The sequence below is a fragment of the Colletotrichum orchidophilum genome, assembly GCF_001831195.1.
Source record: "Colletotrichum orchidophilum strain IMI 309357 chromosome Unknown Scaffold_69.1, whole genome shotgun sequence".
In the NCBI taxonomy this organism is placed as follows: domain Eukaryota; kingdom Fungi; phylum Ascomycota; class Sordariomycetes; order Glomerellales; family Glomerellaceae; genus Colletotrichum; species Colletotrichum orchidophilum.
Window position 1 is genome coordinate 126,512 of NW_019173025.1, and position 21,271 is coordinate 147,782.

Below are 21,271 nucleotides of genomic sequence, written 5' to 3' on the forward strand. Positions count from 1 at the left end.
TCGGACGTGGTTGGGATGTAGTTTGCTTGCAGGCTGGTGTGAGTGTAAAGGAATGCAAACAAGACGCAGAGAGCTGCAAGTGAGAGGCAACCTGCAACTGGGTTGGCTGCTTGGTTCACGGTCGTCTGCGCGCATGTGGCAGGCGGGTGATTTGTTGAGAAAGGCGGTGGGCGATGTGATCTGTATCAAGACTTGGGGAGAGTGAAGAACGAAGCGGTAAGTGAACCCCGGCTGCTGTGGATTGGCTGACCCTGAATGACCGTTTTCATGGGTTGCGGGTTTTGATCAGGTGTGATGTGTCGTTGGGTTGTGGAGAGTGAGAAGGCGTAAGAGAAAGAGAGCGTGAGAGGGTAAGACGGTATGGCGGAATAGTTGTGATACGGGCAGTGGCCCGTCCGTTTGTCAACGTCAATGAGAGGTGTTGAAATGCATGTATGACTTCGGAAGGGATGCCGGCGTAAAAGAAATACGAACTTCAGCAGACGTTGGGTGATGATGACGAGATGAGATGAGACGGCCGGCAAGATACGGGGAGTTGAGGTACGGCGCCTTGAGTCCAAGTCGGAGTGAGCGGGTGAGGTTAGGTGAAGTAGGTAGGGTCAGGGGCCCGGCGAGAGAGAGAGAACGCAAGACGCAGATGGCAGGCAGAGGTGAAGGAGAACTTTGCTAGGAGTCTAGGCCGACAAACAGAGGGGTTCGAGCTCTCGAATTGGCGTCCGCGGGGTGACCCAATGGGCAGATGGGTCGGAGCAGACTTGAGACGAGTCTGAAGGGTGTGTAGGTGTGGTTTTTTACCCTATTCGGTTTGTTGATGCCGAGTGAGAGAGAATTGGCACCGGTCGAAAGAGAGGATGGGAGGTTGAGGAGGATGAGGGGAGAAGGCGTGGATGGAGCACGCGCGAGAAAAATTGGAATGTTCCGACTCAGATGGGACTTCCAAAGTTGGGAAGGGCCAGTCGGAAGTTAAGGCATGGCAAATGTACCCTGGATGACTGGAATTACGGTGCCGCGCCTTACATTGCCCTGAGAACAGAAGAAAGGCGGGCAGAAGGGGCAAAAGGGGAGAGAAGGAGAGAGAGTCAAAAAGACGGAGACGAAGACGGAGAGGGAAGAAATGGGCCAGGGAAGGGGAACTTGAGAGGCTCTAAGCCTGAGGTACCTGACTTGACTTGGACCATATCCACAGTCACAGTGCCTGTCCAAGTGTGTGCAGCCCGGGTCCTGGGCTCATATAGGAGGGTATCCGGACGGGGAGGTAAAAAAAAAAGTCTGGGTGCCCGCCTTAGCACTACCTTAGTCGAGCACATCAGGCTTTCAGGGCTGTAAGAGTGTGGTTCCCGCCCCCCCTTCGAGTACCTTAGGTACCGTCGGGCCCGACACTGCTTAGGCCGGCGCTGGTACTTGCGATGGCCCCGTCCCGACTGGTTCCAGTCTGGTGCTTGCGGGTACGGAAGGACTGCAGTCCAAGAGCAAGGAGAAGTGGCCGGCTCTCGTTTAGCAAGGTATTATCTGGCTCATGGCCAGTCAGATGCCTCACATCTCTGACAAGTCCCTGCCTCTTCCAGTCGCAGACTCAGAGTCCGATAAGCCAAAGAGCCTATTGTCTATTGTGCGGTCTCTTGCATCCATTACACCCTCGTGAAGCCAGCACACGAAGGCAATGAACCTGAGTCTGGGCTTTTAGTGGGCCGCAGGAACAGGCACTTCCGGCTCCCAGGAGCAAGGGAAGTTGGAGTCGGGCGCCTGAACATGGATCGGACCGGAGGGGTGAAGCAGGAACGGGAACGCTGCATATGGTGACCTCGTGTACTTGGTAGAGGTAGCGTAGAGGCAAGGCAAGGGAACGCCGAGTCCAGGCACTGGCGTGGAGATTTGAATATTGAGCAGAAGGCGTCGGCAGCCTCAGCACACTCCAAACGATGGACGGATGGGTGCAGTTTAAGATAGACTCCATGCCATTAAAAATGAGTCTCTCTCTCTATCTCGGACGAAATATGAACTGCATGCACGGCCTGGGGCCATACGGCACAGACTGTATGGCCTTTCTCGCCTGGGCTCTCCGTTGACTACCTTAGGGTGTACTCTGTAAACAATATTCGTACCTTGACAAAGACTTCATATCAAGCGTCGTAGTCTTTTAATAGCATAGGGGCCGAGACTCTGTGACTGGAGTCTGGCGAAGTGACACGCAGCGGGACAATAAAGATTACCTGTACGCTGGGATTTTTGTGATTTCCCGAGTGGGCTCAATGGTCGATTTCTATTCCCCCTTGGTCCAGTTTTCTCCTACGGATGAAGGGGGGGTCGTGGGTACGTAGTACGAAGTACAGATATCCGTACGAACAATGCTCTAAGTCCTTGTAGAACCCGACGCAATTGCTGGGATGGGGGAGGACGAGGACGAAATCGGGAAAACGAGGAATAAACGGCGCATTTCAGCCCAGTTTAGTCCAGTCTGAGTCTCGTCTCTGAGAGACCGCCACAATTGTCAATGGGTGACTGGGAGGTGCACTGATGAAGATCAGGGAGGTAAAGATAAGGTACACGAGCACACAATTAGAGCGGCTCCTTGCGCACCACCTGTCTGTCCGCCTTCCTACCTTATTAGTCCACGGCGTCACCGTCCTGGATGGAGGTTACCTGACATTAGTTCCATTCCGCAACCAAGGGAAGGAACTTTAGGTACCTACCCTACCTGAGCTCATGTCAAACTCTGCCGACGTTGCCGTGCGAGATAACCACCACCAACACCTCCCCTTTCTGCATGTGCTTTTTTTCTCTGGCCCGCACTTCATACGCTTGCTTCCAAGAGCGTAAAACAAAAGTCGACACATCAACACCAGAGACCGGACACGTACCTCGGTCCATCAAGCTCTAGACCGGGAAGATCTGTTCCTCTTTCAACTTCCCCAACTGCCAGCCACGACAACTCACATCTCATCGTCCTCGGGTCCACCCATATCTTCGCCGCATATGCGCCTATGAAGAGACTGTCATTATCTGCACTGTCCCGACTATGACCTGCGACCTGCGCCCAGGCCGCTTAGGATGCACTCCAAGGTTCCCATCGAGTACCACGGGGCGCACATCTTGGTCAGTGTACAAGAGGGACTGAGTTCTCATTGCGACTGTAAACGGCACCAGATATGTCTTTTGACGACCACGTTTCCGGCAACTGGTAGATGATATCTCTGACGTGCCGTCTGATCGACCTCCCCCCACACTGCTGAGCACCACTCATCGGGCACAGCTGATCGCCGCGACTCGTCAAGTTGAGTGACGACGAGAGTAGATTTGCAGCAGTCACCTTGCAGAGCTCCCTAGCACCTACGGCCAAGTATCCGTCCACCGTAGGGCACCGGCGCACCGCGCCGGGATTAAACCGCGAAAAGAATCCCAGCAAGGATGCGGCCCCCACGTCTCCAGAAAATGGTGTTCTAGAACAAATTGATGTGCCTTGCTGAGTTGGTCCGCTCCTTGTAGTTGGTAGTAGGGAGTTGGAAGCTGTCAACCATCCGCCTGCCACACCCAAGCCCCAGCCCTGGCCCAGCATAATTGCCAGTCGCGCTGCCATTGATTGCCCGCTCTCTGAATTGATATATTGGAACCGGCCGAGTCAAATAAGCATTTGTGCGGATATCACATGAGCTCCAAACTCCCCCCCTGGTCGCGGCCTCTTACGGCTTGCGACAGAGAAGCAGACAGAGATACCATACCCAGCTCGGCATGGAGCTGAACATGCTTGTTTGGGTGACTTCCTTCCATCCCGAAGCCAGCCCGCCGGCCATCTTGTTGGGATGATTTCCGGCCGCCGTCTCGATTTGGTCTGCCTTACTTGGCTTTCTATACCCTGTATCCCAGTCTGCCAGGGCAGCGACTCGGGACGATTATCCCTAGCAAAGTTACGGAAGCCACATAGCTGTCTAGTGCCACAGCAATTCATCATTTCGGTCGCGTGCGAGCCGGCGCATCTCCCACTGGTCCAAATCACGCTGGCCGAGCCAATGTGCGCCAAACCCCAGGATATCAGTCATGGTTCTTCGACGTCTGAGGCGAACCGTTCACCGACAAACCCTCGGTGTTCTCACCGCTCTCAACCTTGTCACTGGTCATGAATCGACATGTCTGACAGCTGGCGGGAGTCAGGAGCGGCTCCTAGCGCAAGGCTCATCTTCGGGAGGATTGAAGGTGTGGAGGTGACGAAGGGAAGGGGGAGAAAAAAGAAGAGTTCTCAGCGAGCTCCATTCACCCACATTTTACGCCTCTATGCGGATGTTCAATCACCAGACTGACTACCTAGGCAAAAAGGACTCTCGTGAAGCCAATGGTACGCGCTCTGCAGCCCCTATTGCGCCTCGCTGCCTGGGTAGCTAAGACAAAAAGCCTGGAGAATCAATGCCGGACCGGGCAGCTTGCTTTTCCCGACCTCGCGGTCCCGTTCCGTTCCCCAACTTCCCCTTGTCACCGTGGTCTTCTGATCTCACTCAATGCGGGGGGCATCCGAGAACCACGTCGTGTGACCAGGTGCCGCGGCCTTGCGACACCACAACTCCTCCCCCAGAACAGCGATTCATGGAGCCATTGGCTAATCACCTGATGAAGAGTCCGAACACAACCGCCGCCTGCTGCTACTTTCGGAGTAGTGGAAACGCTGTTTCCGTCTCACACGCGGACAGCGGGATGGAGGATGAAGATCACCTCTTTTGTCGCCTCATTTCCTCTCCTGGCAAGCCCATCCCATGTTGATCGTTTCGGGTGAAGACATTGACACGACCAAAGATGAACTTTTGCTCACCGAATGAGGTAAATTTCACAAAAGCCAAAGTGTCCTGACACCACTGTCAAATAGTAGCATTGCGCTACGTCGCGCTAACAAAGTCGAATTTCAACACGCCCGCCTGATGCAGGCACAGCGTTGGATACTCACTTTTCTCCGCCTTTTTCCGGCCAACGGATGTTACGCGATGGCCCAGAAGCCAAGTCAAGTACACAGTTAGGCGACCGGTCACCCATCAATGACTTGTAATTGAGTGGAACGATGGTTAAGCCATTGCGCCAATGACCATTTTCGAAACCGCTCACCGACTGCGAAGCTACTACACCGATGAGGGGGGGGTGCCATGAGTCGCCCCTGGCTCGCTTGGACTCTGGGGTAGTGTCCTCCATTTCGTTGTTTGAATTCCTTCTCGAAGCACTCGTCTGACAGGGGGGGAGAACGGGTGTACGTTGATGGGAAATGTTACAATGCTATTGTGCGCAGCAACCCGGACGGCTGTGGCAAGCGCGGACCCGTCGATGCCATACCGTTTGCCTAGCGCGTCTGTCAAGACAACCTTTCTTGCTATGAGACGCGAGGTTTCAGACAACTGAGGCTGCTGCCTCTGCTCTGGTCGGGACTTTGTCGGGACATTGGCTCGGCTTTTCAGGAGCGCCCCCTGAGTCCGTACGTACCTGATGGGTGTTCCGAATCAATGTGCCACCGACAAGTCTTTTGGGACAGGGGGAGGAGTCTGAAGCTTAGCAAGTGCTTCGCATCCTCGGCTGCCGCTTGCCTCTCAACTGCAACAACGTCCTGCCAGATGGCTCTTCCTTTTGATCTTCTCGGGTGGGGTATCAGCTGAGCCGCCGGCCGAGCGGAGAGACCCAGGTTCTTAAGTGAGGAGATGAGGCACAAGTAGTAATGTAGTACTGAAGACGGTCTGGTTCGAGATCGACGTTGCAATTGCATGGTTGAAGCCGAGGTGGTAGGAATATCTAGGGCAGCCCTTTTGCTTTGACCTCGGGTGTAGGGGAGGGGGGACACAGACAGCTCATGCTATATTGATGATTTCTTTTCTAGTTATGCCAGCACTGATTGCACGTTCTGGTACCGACACGCGTAGAGACTGGGAAGCAACGGAATAGACAAAACAGCCTGACTGACATGACAGTATGTACCACGGCTAACTGCCATGATCACCTCTGACCTTTTCAACTTCTTCTCCTTATACTCGCCCAGGACTTTTCAACCACGGGTCTAGTTACAAAACATAGAAAGAAAGACCTGAAGAATGCGAAACTAATACCACACAAATCTTTCCTTGCTGGAGTAAAGGTGCTCTTAAGTGACACCTCACCATCTAACCCTGGGCCTACACAATCCAGCAATGAGCAAACCAAGAAGCTCGAGCACCAAACAAGACGACCCACATCACGAACCTTTAATACATCAAATCAATAAGACAAACGCATCTTTGCATTCGAACAATACCCCGTAATCGTTGTTTGGTATCATGGTGATCAAAAGAGAAAAAGTCAAGAAAAAATAAAGTAGCTGGTGCTTGTACATTATTCTCATTCTCCCCAACCGCCTTCCATGTCTTTCCCGCCTCGACGAAGACTCCATTGATGTTGTGGCATTCCTGTATCCCCGGTATCGTGTTTCCATCCCTGGAACAGGTCTTGCTTCTCGGAAGAGAGAGCACCGATCATGAACATAAAAAAAAAAAAAACCGTAAAGTCTTGTTTCAAGGGTGTGTTGTTGTTGTTGTTGTTGTTGTTGTTGTTGTTGTTGGTGTTGTTATTGTTGTTATAGCATGCGTGCGTGTTGTAGCATGGAAGCAGCAGCGACTGACTCCTTTGCATAGATTCTATGCAAGAAGTCTCCTCAAAACGCCCGCTCCCACTTGTTGCCTTTGTGTAACGAATGAATGAGAGAGCCAGAACTTTGAATGAAGCGGACGATTTGCTCATTCTAAGTAAAGTCAAATTGTCGGTGGTGGCCAAGCATCCATTATGATACGAGTCGTTGGTTTCGTATGCCATAAAAACAGAGAGATACAATTTTGAAAATAATGGCCAGGGGTGCCGAGTTAACAGGATACGCTGCATAACTCCGCGCATACCCTGGACGCCTAGTCATCAAGCTTGAACATACGCCTGAGCGTGCCAAACTTCTTCTTCTTCTTGCCCGAGGGGTCTAGTTGGACGCTCCCCTCTGGATCCTCGTGGTACCCCGAGGTGAGCACCTGGTTAGTGCTCCGGCGCTTCATAAACGTCGGCCTGGACGCGTCCATGGGCTTGTTGTTATCAGCCGTCATCGGCCGCTTCTCCTCGTCAAAAGTCTCCTCGACGAGCGGCCAGTTCTCCATGGGTAGCTTCTGGAGCTTCGACCCGTTTGTGCCACGGAGGGCCGAAATTTCAGAGGCGCTGCGCTCGAGTTTCGTGTCCATCCGGGCACCGCTCTCGCTGGCGACGGGTCGGGAGATCTTCCCGGCGTCAGAGTCCTTTCTGCGCCGAAGTATAGAGAGGAAGCTACCTCTGCGCTCGTGATTAGGCCGGGTTCCGACAGCAGGGGTCGTGGATGACTCCATAAGTGCTCCGCGGGGAGAACCAGACTGTTGCAAACCATGACCATCCGACTGAGACTTCACTAAGCGGCCACTAGCGCTAGAGATCTTTCTCGGAGATAGTTTGGGCTTTTGTAGAACCGGCAGCGGTGACGTCTCCTCGTCGCTACTGTCAGGCAAGTCCGGAGACTCCTCCGCCTTCCCATCGCGTCGCGGGGAGGGAACCTTCATTGCAGCTGCCGCAGCGGAGCTCGATGCGCGCATGCTCTTTGGCACGTTGTGCGAGGCGGACGCGTGCGCCGGTTTTTCTTCTTCATCGCTTGAATCGACAAACCGGCTCCGGAATCCAGAAGGCCCGGCTTCTTCCTCGTCGCTAGAGTCGCCAAAGCGGCTCTTTCCAGCTTTTCCAGTCACTGTTTTGGAAGACGACTTGCCGAAAGAGGGCAGACGCATGCGACGCGTACTTCCGTCACTCGAATCGCTTCGCAGCGTGCCCCGCATAGTCGTACGATTGCCCATACTGATCGGCGGCTGAGATGGCGAAGCGGGAGGTGACATTGACCGGAGGCTGAAGCGCGAGTTCCTACCAGCTGCCGCCTGCTCGGCCTCTGCATTGGCCCGCATCGATTTTCGGAAACCGAATCCTTCCTGCTTTGGCCGAGCCCGTCGGAAACTGGTCTCGCTGGAATCAGATGCTCGTCGGCGACTTGTTGACTGCATCGTTGCCTGCATAGCTTTCGCCATCTCAACGCTCGACATGGTGCTGTCCATAGAGAGGTGCTTAGAGCGAGCATTCTGGCTAGCCGATGTTGCCGGGTTTGCCCGTTGCTGGGGTACAGACCTGGCTTGAGACGAGCCATTCTGTCTCATAGACTTCCTCATGCCTCCTGGAGCCGCAGGCTGTCCTTGGTGGGAGCCCCGAGGAGCTTGGTTCTCTGATCGCATCGTCTTCCGCATGCTAGTGTTCATAGCCGTGGACGGCTGGATCGGCGTGCCGCGCATCGTCTTCTGGAGTGTTCCATTCGCCGACGCAGTCTCTTGACCCTGCCGTCCTCGCATAATCTTCCGCATGACGATTGGAGGCTCTGCTTCGTCTTCGTCATCGACGGCTTTAGTCCCAGGTTGGATTTGGTAAACACGCTCTGGGTTGGTAGACGCCTGCTGCTGTTCAACTGGGTCGCTCTTCCGGACAGACTTCTTCCTCTTGGGCTTCACGGGCTGGACTACCTCTTCGAGGTCGGCTTCGGCCCCGGCTTCCTCGAATGCTTCTTGTTCAAGCTGCTTCCGCTTGTCACTTGTCAAACCCTTCCAGTAGAGCTTAGCCTTCTCCCACTCATCCTCAGGTTGTTGCGAGGTACTGGACAGCGGTGAAACGTCCGGCGCGTACTGGGTTCCGGAGGCTTCGGCGATGTCAGCAGTCTCTTGATGCGAGTTTGCCAAAGCCTTCTGGTACAGTTTCTGGGACACCTTATTAGAGACGGGTGTTGCGATTATGGCGTCGAGCGACATGAAACCATCCCCATCAATATCTGAGAGGTCTTCGTAGGCGTCGCTGTAGATGCTATCACCCTCGGAAGCAGATTCTTCGATGGAGGCTGGATGAGGGATAGATTTTGTGGGAGATTTGGCTGCGCCATTGGATACGGCAGTCGACATCAGCTGATCTTCCTTCTTCACCTCCGTGGAAGACTCAGCGCGAGTGTGCGGGACGTTGTCTTCGCTGTCGTCATTTGGGAACCCTCCCGGAACGTCAAAGTAACTTGGGCCTGACAAGCTCGCCGGATCATTGCTAGCAGCCTCCCTAGGGGTTGGTGTTGGCTGAATGACGGATATAAAAGGGACGGATTCCACTTGACGCTCAGTGTTGTTCTCGTGAACAGGAGCTGTTGTATACTGCGCATGGTTGGCCAAATCAGGATGGTCTGCAATGATCTCCTCTTTGACTTGCGCAGGAGGCAAAGTCGGCGCGGGCTCCTGGACAACCTCCGAATCTTGGAAAACTTCCACCTCACCCTCGTCTTCCGAGCTTGTGTTGCTGGGGGAATAATACCCGCTGCCTTCCATCGACGTGACCACGGGTGGCAATGGCTCTCTGAACCTCGATATGTTTGCAGGGTTTCTAGCCGTCTGCTCTTGAAGATGAAGAATCGCGCCGACATTGTGATCGTTGGACTGTCCAACTGGGTTTGAACGGTCTGGTGTGCGTTCCGGTGTATCCGGCCCAGACAGTGTAGGAGATTCGGTCGGCCGAACGAGGGGCCGTTCCTCCTCACTGTCCCGCGGCATCTTCTCACGAACGCTTCCAAACGTGGGTAAAGCCGGTCGTGGCTGCATGACTTCGTCTTCATCCAGAGCAACAGCATCTTTTTTCCGGCTTCTGCCCAGATGGTTGTACCAATGCCGCTTCGTATATTGGGGACTCAGAGGAAGAGGCGGATCGAGCTCGGGCTTCGCGGCTGATTGCCCTACGACCTTGGTATTCTCGTCATCAAAGCTGACCCGCACGCCCTTTTTGCGTGGCATTGGCGCCTCCACTGCGGTGGCCTCGCTGCCAAACCGACTTGGGCCAGACGCTTCAGAGCCCTCATCTGAGGGTGAGGCGCCACGAGATGGACTAATTGAATGTTTCATAGCGGACTTTCGAGGGGAGACAGATCGCGGAGGGGGCTCGTGCCTGATGGCTAGTTGATCTGCGCCTAATGCAAAGCGTGCTGATCTTGCAGGACTGCTCGAGTGCGCACGTCCGTTTCTGATACTGCCATGCTGCTTAAGCTGTGCAGGACTGGGTTGCCTTTGAGACGACACGTGTGCTGGAGCTTCAACAACTGTGCTTTCGGATGACAGCGTTGGTTGCTTTGGGGGAGCTGAAGACCTCACAGGTATTGCGTCAAGAACATCGGAAATATCGTGGCGCACCGGCGGTTGCGTGGCTTCGGCCTCATCTGAATCCTCGAGATCGTCCTCCGATTCCTCCTGTACTATAGAAGGCTTCCTTCCTAGTATGGGAGCGCCTTGGCGAGGCTCTGAATGCGGAAGAATAGTAGCACCATCGCTTTTCCGAACATCCTGCACGATCGGTTGCTCTTTCTCCGGGCTGCTTGTCGATTGAACATGAGTTGCTTCTTCTTCACGCTGAGAAAGCTGTTTGGTAGTTACAGCAGGTGCTGGAGACGGTTGCCGTGGGTGCGCTAGTGCGGTTTTCGGCTGCACAGTCTCCTTAACCAGAGATTGCTTTTGCGGGTGATCTTGCTCGGGAGCCCCGGTAGGAACCCGAACTTGTGGTTTTTGCTTCAGTGCCGGTGTTGGTGTGTGTGTGGGCTCTTCAGCTGCGACCGCAGTACCTTGCACTCTACCCATCGTGCCTTTGGCCAAGTGAGAGCCGCTTCTGGACAATCCTTGCTGGTGTTTGGTCTTCTTGGCGGGCTTCTCAGCAGCATCCCGAACTTTGTGTTCGCTTACCAGCAAGTTCACTCTTGGGACCATTCTCCTGGAATTGGGGTCATACACAAGTGATTGATCGGGCGCCGTTGTGGTGCGCGACGCTACAGATTCCGTTCGGCGGGGCGAGACAAATCGCTGGCTACTTGTCATTGAAATGCTCTCGACGGTTGGTGATGCCGGGGGCGATGCGCCTGGCACCCTCGGATATGAAAAATTTATAGAAGAAGTTGGGCTTACAGCTCCCGGGCGAGACTCTGGAGAGGCGACACGCATTGGGGCATCCGACGTTCTCACGTTGGCCAAGTTGCCCTCGTGTGCGGCCCCAAACCACGATCCGGCGCCATCTTTGTTCTTCTGACTCGCTACGCGAAACGGCTGCATCTGGAGGCTCGTCGACCTCTTATGAGAAGAGCTCTGGCTCGTGATGGATCGCATGTCGTCTGGGATTGTCGGGACCGGGGGCGCATCGGCGGCAGCCATTGGGGTTCGGTGTGGCGAAGGTGAGCGGAATGTTCGTTCGGTCATGGAGCTCTGGCTAGGCGATCGCTGCAGTTCCCTCCGGGTGTCCTGACTCCGTTGCGACGAGACCGATCGGCTGCGCCTTTGCGTCCGCTTTGTTTGTACTTCGGCGACATTAATGGGCGTCGTAGGTCGGGATCGCAACGCGGCGGCGGCGGCGGCAGATGACAGAGACGAGTTGGATGCGCGTCGCGCAAAGGCTGAAGCAGCTGCAGTCGCAGCATTAGGGTTTGCGGTGGCGGCGGTCAATGGCTGAACGGCACATGGTCAGTTCTGAAGCAGAGACTCCGAGAGCGCAGGCAGCGCAAGTCGAATAAGACAGTGATCTGAAGTGGCGAAGGGTAAACATGCAGCAAGCCGATGCGATGGGAAACTATAGGCAGAATGTATCTATCAGTCGGCACAATGACAACATACCTGATTGGCCTGACGGTGCCTTCTCGAACCTCCAAACATGTTTGCTTTGGGTCCGGATATATCGATCAACGGCGCATGGCCTGAGATGGTTTCGTCGCAGGTTGCATGGGATTAAAAGTGTAGGAGCAATATGAAAGCGCAGGAAGAATAGTAAGTCAAAAGGAGACGAGGAACAAAGGCCGCAAGGGGTGGTGGAGGGAGCGGCTTGTTCGATAACACAGAGTTTGTTCTGGGGAGACCGAGAGGGTGCAAGGTGGTGGTGGTGGTGGTGGACTGGTGATGGCTTTGGGGGGGGAGAAAATGGGCGAGCTGGGGTGGGAGAGGCGGTGGATTAGAGGAACGTGGATGAGACGGGATGCGATGGGATGATGACGGAAGAGGTGAGTCGGATCCAGCCACGATGGGGGAGGGGCCCCTGCTCCGTGCACTGCTTTCATTTCACGTTTTTTCCCTCCCATTCCATTCCTGTACAAAGTATACACTAGAGGAGCAAAAGGCAGCGACAGCAGCGTCCTGCACCTGCCCAATGCACCTTACCGCTGCTGGCTGGAGGCTTCTTCTTTCTGCTGGAATCACCCTTGTTTCGGCGCTGCCGCCTTTCTGTTTTGGGACGACGCCATGCCGGGTCTGGCCCAGTGTCTCAGAGGAGGAGGGTGCCAATCCGACGGGCCCTGCTGCAAATCCAATGCCCTGTCGAGCTGGGTTGGGAGCTTGTGCTTGCTTGTAGCTGGCCCTTCCCTTGCTGGAACCTGATGTCTGAGGTGATCTACTGCATCTGCGAGGTTTTGTGAAAGCTTCGATGACCTGGCACCCTGTGTCGCGCAGGCATTGGTCCACTCCGAGAAAGACGGGAGGGGAAAGCCGGCCCAAGATGCTACTTGGGTACATCAATGCCGTCGTCATCAAGACACACCACTCCCGGCAGATACCTGTCTGTCACGTGTGTACGAGAGTAAATCGTGCCAGATATCGCAGACTGTAGCGATGGCCTGGGGGAACATGCATCAATCCGGGACATGTGTCTGTTTCCATTGTCACCTTCGTCTGCCCCCGCCCCCCTCGGGTGATCCATCTATCGTATCTGAAAGTCTCATGTCTTTAAGGACTGGTCCTATCGACGAATAATCGAGTCTCGGCCGTTTTGGTGAGGCAGCCACGGCAGCCAACCGAAGAGCCGGTCGTCTTTTTTCGCATCCAAAGCCCTGCCATGAGGCACGCGGCTCAGCCAAACGGCATGAGGTGCCACTGCGGCACCGTCTGTGGGTGTACGGATACGTCAAAGTTCCAGAGTGCCGAACCTCGTGTGGAGCAGTTGATCGACGTCTCGCAGAACCTTGGGCCTGGGGGGCTTGCAGTGGACGGGACAGGGTTGTTTCAGGCCTGCTCGACTGACAGCGAAGCTTTCCAGTCTTGTCTGTCCCCCTCTCTTTGGCTCTAGGCCTCTCCATGATCCGTCTCACTCCCACCTCGGGGCATTTTCTAATGGCAATCTATCATGATTTGGAACCCTCCGGCGCAACCCGCAATCGGCTTACGCGGAGCGACACTAGCGGATGGGAAGCCCAGAAGCTTGATTTGTCTATCTCTCCCTCTCTTTGCCTTGGATGGGCCGTGAAAAACGAAGCTTTGAGACAGATTGACTTCGTAGACGTTCACGATGCGGCGTAGCCCTCCGAAATTAACCCTTAGACCCCAATGTCACCCACAACAAACAGCTCCATCGGCCCCAAACACCAAGTCGACTTCCAAGGTCAATGCATGCTCCGCCAGCCGCACTGATCGGTTACATAGAAACGGAAGGAACGGAATCTCCTCAGGTAGCTGCCTGATTCCCAGTAATCACGGAAGACCAGCATTTCCGGCCGGATAGCGCGGTCAGAGTCTGCGGTAGCGCTGCCTCCGGTCTTTACGCTGCGGCCCCCCGCCGGTAGGCAACGCTACCTGAGCTTGCTCTCATGATTATTTTTAAGCCCAAACGAGATGGACATCACTGTATTGGAAAGCCTCTGTTCCAAATGTCTGCTTGTCTTCTCTGTGACCAGCCACGGCGCAAACAAGCCGCATTTCAAGTATCGGGAGTGCGGCGGACCAAGGTGAGCCGCAGACCTCCGAACGATAGCGGGGCATGGCCCCTTCAACAACCCGCTTAATAAGGCAGTGTTCTGTAACGAGTCGTTAGCTTAGGGTCGGGTTGGAGGTGGCTAGACCAGTCGCTGGTCAGTGCAGCACCTTGTGACGTCATCCTTGGTAAGTGCGTCTAGCTGAGGGCCTTTACCAGTGACATTGGAGGCTTAGGTACACTAGAGAAGTCTCTAAAGACGGTCGCAAACAATAAGAAGTAGCTCAGGTAAGGGCGGTCAATTCTGCAGGTGGAGACCTGTTGTAGTTTAGGGGCAGGCCGTGTTTGTTTTATCTTTGACAAAAAATCCTCCGCGTGGCGTTCATCAACCTCTCCTGGGCCTCAAAAGTCTAGATTTGGCCGAATCGGTTTCCACCCTCGCCCTAACATTCCAATCCGCCCTCTAGAGCTTTCCCCGACGACAGCAGCAGCATGAGCCGAACTCTTCGCGCGATGGCCCCCTGGGAGGACATGGGCAACGCTTGGTGCATTCAGTCATTGATGGCTTAGAACTCGAACTCGAACTCTCAGAGACGAGCCTTGCTTTATTTTTGTGCTTTCGGTTGTTTATTTTTGTTAACAGCGAGGGTGCTGGTTGATGATAGAAATGGTATTGACGGCGGGGGTGTATTTCCAAGGGTTGGCTTAAGCGGGTTTTGTCCAGACCGTGTTGATGGATCGCGATAGTTCCAAAGACATCAAGTAATGTCCAAGTGTGTTGGTGTTTCCTGCGCCTGCCAAGCAACCAATGTTCAGGTTCCAATGCTTATAATTATAATCCCAGAACTGTCTTGGCGAATCAATGTCGTAATGGGTATAATGAAGTATGGGTATGTGAAGGAGGCCACGGGCGGTTATCTGTATCACGATCCTGCGCACCCAAGAAAGCCCGCAAGTGGACCTCTTCAGTCGACAGCCTCGCCGGGATCATCCACCTCATTCTGGTCTCCGCCACAGTCGCTGCAGGTCGTATGTGGGCAAGTACACTCTTGGTCTGGATCGTCGCTGAGCAGCATCGGCGGATCGTCTTGGGAATAAGTGTCTTCGAAGTCTTCGTCGTTGTGATAGCCGCCATTAGCATAGTCATCGAGATAGTCGTCGCCATGACTGGAATTATCCGCGCCGGGACCCATGGGAGCATGATTGCCTTGCTCCTCGGAGTGATTCTGAGGTGATGCCGTCTTGGCAGGTGACTTGGCAGGTTTCTTGCCCTTCCGACTCTTGGCCTTGGCTTTCTCCAAAAGTCGCTTCCGCTCTACTTCTTTGCGACGGGCTTTTCTGTCCTTGATCTCGTATTGCCGAATCAAGGCGTGAGGAGGCTCGCCAAAGATCCTCTCGTATTCGCAAAACTCGCAAATCCACATATCCTCAACCTTGGGTGGGTTGCTGTAGTATCTCTCCTCGGCTTCGCGGCGACGGGTCTTGGCTGCCACTCGAAGGCCCTTCTCGGCGCGCTGGCGGCTCTTCTTCTTCGGCTGGGAAGCTCCTTTACCAGTTGGCGCAGGATCGCATGAGCCAGCATCTGCGCTCGCAGCGTCTGGCGCAGTTTGTGTCGCCATCGAGGCGTGTCTGGTCTGTCTGGGATATCCCGGGTGGGAAGTCGCAGGATCAGTTCCCGGCCAATGAGGCTTTGGGACTGGGGAATCGCAAGTGAAAGTGAATTGAGTGGCGGTAGGGCTAGATTTGACGCTGGAGGGTTGCTGATGAAGGAGGCTCACGTTTTCTTGCCCTGGAGCTGAAAGGACCTTTTCTGCATTAGCGATGGCACTGGATATGATGCCGGGGTTTTCGTCTGTAGATGTAGGAATTAGCGGCGCATCCCAAAACTGCAGTTAGCTGTGGTAAAAGGCAAAAAGCGAAAACACTGCGGTTGCTGTGAGAGAAGTTGAGAGGGAGCCAGGTAGCCACTGTTTGTAGTCGTTGGCTTGGCTGCCGGCATTGGGAATCAAAGGGTGCAGGCGCAACCTGCTGAGGTACGCCTGCCATTCCTCCTTTCACCGAAAGCAATCGCCCTTGTCGTCAAGCACTGTAGGCTCCCACAAGGTTTCCTCCGCCTCTCCCACCTGATTCAGAGGAAGGTCTTTAACACGCAGGTAACAGACGTCAAGACTTACTTGGTGTGGCCCATTGAGGCGGCCGGATCTTAGCTCCCCTGCCAACCCAGTTGTTTGTAGCGTCGGACAAAGCTCTGAGAGGGCTTCTACCATTTCTTGATCTTCCAAATCTGCCTCTTCCCGGTCCTGAGATGCCTTGGTTGTTTCCGACAAAGCTTCCAGCCCCATAGTAAGACGGTGATATCGATCCTGCGAGGTCACCATGGTCGTTTGACGGAGACGTTATTGTTGACACGCCTATAGAGTTGATGTCGCCCAAAGAGTGTACTCCAGAGAGCGCCGAGTCTCCGGCAGTCGGAATCTTCCTTTTCTTCTTGTTGTTGGTATTCTCAAACGATTCGTACCCATCCGCAGAAGATGTTGTCGAAGGCGGCGGCTGAGGGCTAGGGTGCTTAGAGTGTTCCGGCTTCGGAGGCATAGTTGAGATGCGGTTCAAAATCTCTGGATGCGAACGCCGAACGACTTTACTGCTGCTTAGCGCCGATTCATCCTCGTCACTCTCTCCGGTCGCCGGGTTCCCTCTAGGCCCTCGTTCATAACCCCCAGCACCTCGGCACGCACCATTCAGACCTCCTGTCCTCAAGGGCATCTCATCTCGCACGATATTTGGGTAGTAGAAAAGAGGGCTGTTGTTGTGATTCGCAGGGGGGTACTCGATAGAGTCCGCCACCTCAGGGGAAAGGCGTTCCCTCAAGCGACGCTTCGGCAAGGGACGAATCGGCCTCTGCGGGAATAGAGAGGAGACGCTTTCGGGAGACATTGTTCGATTATGACCTGCTTCCGCATAAGAACCATCGAGGTTAGCAAGCTTCTCGGTCGAATGGTAGAGCCTCAGGCCGGTGAGTTTCAAAGGCGCAAGACCTGTGCAGTCGGCCGCCACAGCCAGCTCCAACGTCTCCAGCGCCGACGAAGCAGCGCCTGACATTCGGCGGAGGACAACAGTGGCAGCGCTTTTCGAAAGCAGTGGTCGAGAAGGTGGATATGGCAAGGTGGTGGCGGGAGTTGAAATTGGAGGAGAGCGACGCATACCCATAACAACTCATGCTACAAGCCATCCAAAGCAGGCCAACGCGGACAGGACGATTCACGTTACGGAGCTGGAGGCTGCTAGCAGTGCAGGGGGCCGTTCTTGTTTTGCTACAGCAAAAGGCTCTCGGTCGGTGGGTTGGGGGGTTCGAGAGAGGGGGGGAATAGATCCGTATTAAATGCGGGAGGAGCTCGTAACCCTTGATTCCTGAGTTTGCCCAACCATCAGCGTATGTCCGCAACAGAGAGCTGGCCCAACCACTAGCCAGACAAACACGTCCTGCATGTCCAAACAGGTCCGTTCGATCACATCCTCCTCTCCTTGAACAAGTCAAGGGAGTGCTGCGCAACAAGCCTCAGGTAAAGTAGGAGCGGTTCTCTGCCTGTTCGGCAGAAGAGGGGAGCGGGCATACCAACTCGGTCCACCAGAATTCGGCCGGGTTTGCTCCGCGTTCGACTTTGGGCACACAGGAGCTAGAACAAGCAAAGTGTGCAGTCAGGCGAAAGACGTCGTTCAGGTGCGATGCAAAGGCGACAGCAAGGCCGATCGAGCTCTGGACGGATTGTGGGAAAGCCAATGTTTGAATCGAATTCCCCAGCTTTGATTGCTAATGACAGCATTTGATAATGTCTAGTGTGTGATTAGGAGACGTAGGTCAACCAGGGCCGCTCGAAACGCATTAGATAAGCAGGCCAGGGCTCCGCTGCGGATAGACTGCCTGGGGGGGGGAGGTTGGGGGGGTAAGTTTTTTAAGGTAGGTATCCGTAGGTAGGTAGTGGAATCCAGTGGTGACTTGGACTGGCCAGGAACCCAAAGCTCGAGGCGAGGGTGACGAGGGAGCGACGGAGCACAGAAGGGTTAAAGTGGGAAGAGATGCACACTGTGTGCTGTGCAGAAGTGACTCGCCGCAGAATGGAGAGACAGCGGGAGCGGGCGGTAAATTGGCTTCAAGATTAGACGAGCACCGTTGGCACGGGAAAATCATGGACTGTAGCTTTGGGCGGGGGACCTGTGCTTGGGAGATGCAACGATGGTGGGCTCGGAAAAAAATCCCTGGTGCTGCTCGATCAACTGGTCCCAGATACACCGATTTTCCGCCTTTTTGAAGGGCACTTTGTGGGAGAAGCACAGTGCCACCCAAAGTCGCTAGTACACAGACTGTCATCGCCATGGTTTTTCCGATGAGGCACAGCACAACACAATTCCCATCCCACCATGTTCCGGGATCCCTTCTTTTTTTATTGTGCAGGGACTTATGCAGCACAATCACCTCCGTAGCCATTGGCAGCACCTGGCCCCAGCCCCGCAAAGCTGCTCTTTTCCCTGGGTGCGTTGCGCAGAGGGCAGCGGCAGCTCCTGCACGCCAGAGCGAAAGAGGCGCCGCACCACACTTAACAAGCCCGAAGCGTGCGGTGCTGCTCCAGTCGCTGCTCCAGTCTGTCGCCCGCCGGTTTCCTTCACCCAGAGAACCATTCTCCCAGGGCGCACTCCTGCTCTAAACCTTTTCCACCTCCACACGCCGGCTCCTCTCTCTCCTCCTCCTCTCTCTATTGACCTGTCACGACATGAATTTACCTTGCCCTCGATTGTCAGGCATGCGAACAGTTCGATCCCCTCAAAAGTCTTGCTGGAGTACCCGAGTCCTCCCTTCTCTCTAGCCCGACTTGCGAGTCGCGCCCATTTCTTGCTCCTCGCTCGCCCGACTGCCATCCCACCACAACCACAACAACCCACCCGACCTGCTCTCTGCCCACTCTCGTTACCATTCTTTCCCCTCGCCCCGATACCCCAATTCTACTCTCTGCCTTCTGGCTTCACCCTTGCGACAGCGAGATCTTGTACTGCCTCAGTCACACGCCTCCGCCGACTCTTCCTCTCCTCCTCGCTCTTCCGAACTCTTCCTCGTCCTCCCCCTCTCTCCGCCGTCCTCTTACGCTGCCTCAATGGCACCCCCCTCTCCTCGACGTTCTTCACGAGCCCGAGGCAACACCGTCTCTCAATCACAGCAATCCTCGACAACATCGAGTCTTTCGAGTCGCGGCGAGCGAACAACCAGATCCCTCAACAAGACCTCTTCTGCCAAGTCCACCCCGAGCGCCTCGCTATCTTCGGAGCCACCCGAAGACCTTGAGGACGCCCTCCCCTCGCGGCGCCGTACCCGCGCTCAAGAAGACACCCGCGACAAGCCTCGGGTCGACCCCTACGATATGGCCACCGGCAGTGACGACGTCCAGGAGGACGACGAGTCAGTACGCTGCGTCTGTGGTTTCGACGAATACCCGGGACCTCCGCCCTTCGAAGAGGACACCAAGCACGGGAAGCATAACCCAGAGGCAGATTTCTTTGCCAGCATCGAGTTGTCTGATGAGGTCTCTGGTCTATTTGTCCAGTGTGACGTCTGCAAAGTCTGGCAACATGGCGCCTGCGTCGGCATTTTCACCGAGGAGAGCTCTCCTGATGAATATTTTTGCGAAAAGTGTCGCAAGGATTTACATAAGATTCACTCAGCAACCAACGGGTAAGCAATCCACAATTCCACCCAGAAGCTCTCAGTGCCTTGTCGCCCACAACGCTGCTATTGACCTGAAAGTGCCGGTCGGCGGCAAGATCACTGGAGAACATGGACCTGAATGCGGCGAGGCTCAATCAACGACGTCTCTAGCGCTTTTACAATGCTAACTTTGTCTCATTCTGTAGACAACGATATTCGAATTACTTGCCACTTAACCGCCCGTCCCGCGCGACATCCCGGGCCGCGTCCTTGGTCAAGGACGGCACCAAGTCGCCCAAGGAAGCAGGCAAGAATGGGGGCCGCGCTTCGTCTGCTACTCAGGCCTCGAAGCGAAGGTCGACCATGAACAGCCGGGATGCCGCATACGATGAGGATGAACAATTGCGACGGGCCATCGAGGCCAGCAAAGAAGAGACGGTTTCGGAGCCTACAGATACCACGTCAAGACGAACGAAGCGAGGTCGCAGTGACAGCATAGAGTGAGTACCGAAAGGTCCCCTGGACTGGCTTTCACTAATAGTAGTAGAAATTTGGCAAGTCTGAAGAGACAGCGTACCAGCTCGCCATCAATGTCGCCGCCTCCGGAGAAGACCGAAGCCATTGAAGACGAAACAGATGAGGAAAACAACGGTCGAAGTGGGCAATCGAAGAAGCCTCGCGGTGCTCGTACGCAGCGTGAAAAGTCGGACCGAGAAGAGCGCGACCGCCAGCGGGCAGAAGCAGCCAATCGACGGAAGGGTCGTGCAGATCGTAGGAGGGCCGAGGGTACGACTCCCCTCAACCCGGGTAAGGAATCTGAAGCTCACGTGGGCGCAGAATCGGATCCGTCAGAAGAGGTCCCCCTCGCGACAGCTCGACCTGCTGTCAAACCAAGCACCGAGCCTGCGGTGCCTGTTGAGGCGCCCCCGTCCTCTGCCCCGACCCCAGACACTCCGCCTGCGAATCAGGCACCGGTCGGAAGCTCACACAAGAAAACAAGTCGTAACAACCAGAAGAGAGGCAAGGGTCGAAATCAGTACACGAAAGACCGCGACGACAACGAAGACACACCAGCAAGGTCAATGTCTAGAGATATTGGACGGAATCATGACGACCACACTGGCGCTGGTATAAACAAACACTCCCATTCGGATCATCCGAAGCACACCAGGACAAAGGCAAACAGCGCCCACAGCAAAGTATCAATGAACGACATGAAACGTAGAGTTTCAGCGTTCCTCGACTTCATTTCCAAGACACAAGTGGAATTGGCCGGTGAGGCACTACCGGGATCTAGGAGTAGCCAAAACAGCTCTCAACAACAAAGTCCGCGCGCAACGGCTGCGCCAGATGCACCAAAAATTAGCGTCAACGGCGACTCCGCAGTATCAAAGAACTCGCCTATCGGCACTGCGACAGCTGACGAAAATGGACCTGAGTCGAAAGACTTCAAGGCCCTGAATTGTGTGGAGATGATGGATGCCCTCACTCGAGACCTCCTGCGATGGCAGAATCAATTTGCGTCTTAAGCAAGGTCTTGTTGGCCGTGGCTGGCCATCTAAACAAGCGAATGGTCGCTCATTTAAAGCCGAATGGTTGCTTTCGTTTCGGAGTATGATATCAAAGCCTGCCCCCAACGGCATTTCACGGCTCTACACGGTTTGATATTTTGCGGCGTTTGGTCTCTTTGGGGTATCGAAAATACTATCGGAGCAAAAGGCTTGAAGAAAGGCCATTTATGAGTCGTTGTCCATGTACGCACTGACCGTGCGGTCTTACTGTCAGTTCATAATGTCAGGTTCCAGGAGAATTGTG

The 21,271-nt window shown here is 54.8% G+C and overlaps 4 protein-coding genes across 4 annotated transcripts; 2 read left to right on the forward strand and 2 right to left on the reverse strand.

Moving 5' to 3' along the window:
- Positions 1-3,797: 3,797 nt before the first annotated feature.
- On the forward strand, positions 3,798-4,115 carry CORC01_08229 (uncharacterized protein; the record flags this gene model as incomplete). Its single annotated transcript, XM_022619862.1, has 1 exon — positions 3,798-4,115. One exon carries the CDS (start codon positions 3,798-3,800, stop codon positions 4,113-4,115), a length of 318 nt encoding a protein of 105 aa, XP_022473623.1.
- A 2,778-nt stretch (positions 4,116-6,893) lies between these two features.
- On the reverse strand, positions 6,894-11,744 carry CORC01_08230 (uncharacterized protein; the record flags this gene model as incomplete). Its single annotated transcript, XM_022619863.1, has 2 exons — positions 6,894-11,540; positions 11,706-11,744. 2 exons carry the CDS (start codon positions 11,742-11,744, stop codon positions 6,894-6,896), a joined length of 4,686 nt encoding a protein of 1,561 aa, XP_022473624.1.
- Positions 11,745-14,729: 2,985 nt separating this feature from the next.
- Positions 14,730-16,971, reverse strand: CORC01_08231 (uncharacterized protein; the record flags this gene model as incomplete). The annotated part of the gene is made up of 2 exons (XM_022619864.1): positions 14,730-15,616; positions 15,939-16,971. The coding sequence occupies 2 exons, from the start codon at positions 16,969-16,971 to the stop codon at positions 14,730-14,732; spliced, it is 1,920 nt and encodes a 639-aa protein (XP_022473625.1).
- A 1,937-nt stretch (positions 16,972-18,908) lies between these two features.
- On the forward strand, positions 18,909-20,985 carry CORC01_08232 (PHD-finger domain-containing protein; the record flags this gene model as incomplete). The annotated part of the gene is made up of 3 exons (XM_022619865.1): positions 18,909-19,483; positions 19,663-19,956; positions 20,004-20,985. 3 exons carry the CDS (start codon positions 18,909-18,911, stop codon positions 20,983-20,985), a joined length of 1,851 nt encoding a protein of 616 aa, XP_022473626.1.
- Between the last annotated feature and the right edge of the window lie 286 nt (positions 20,986-21,271).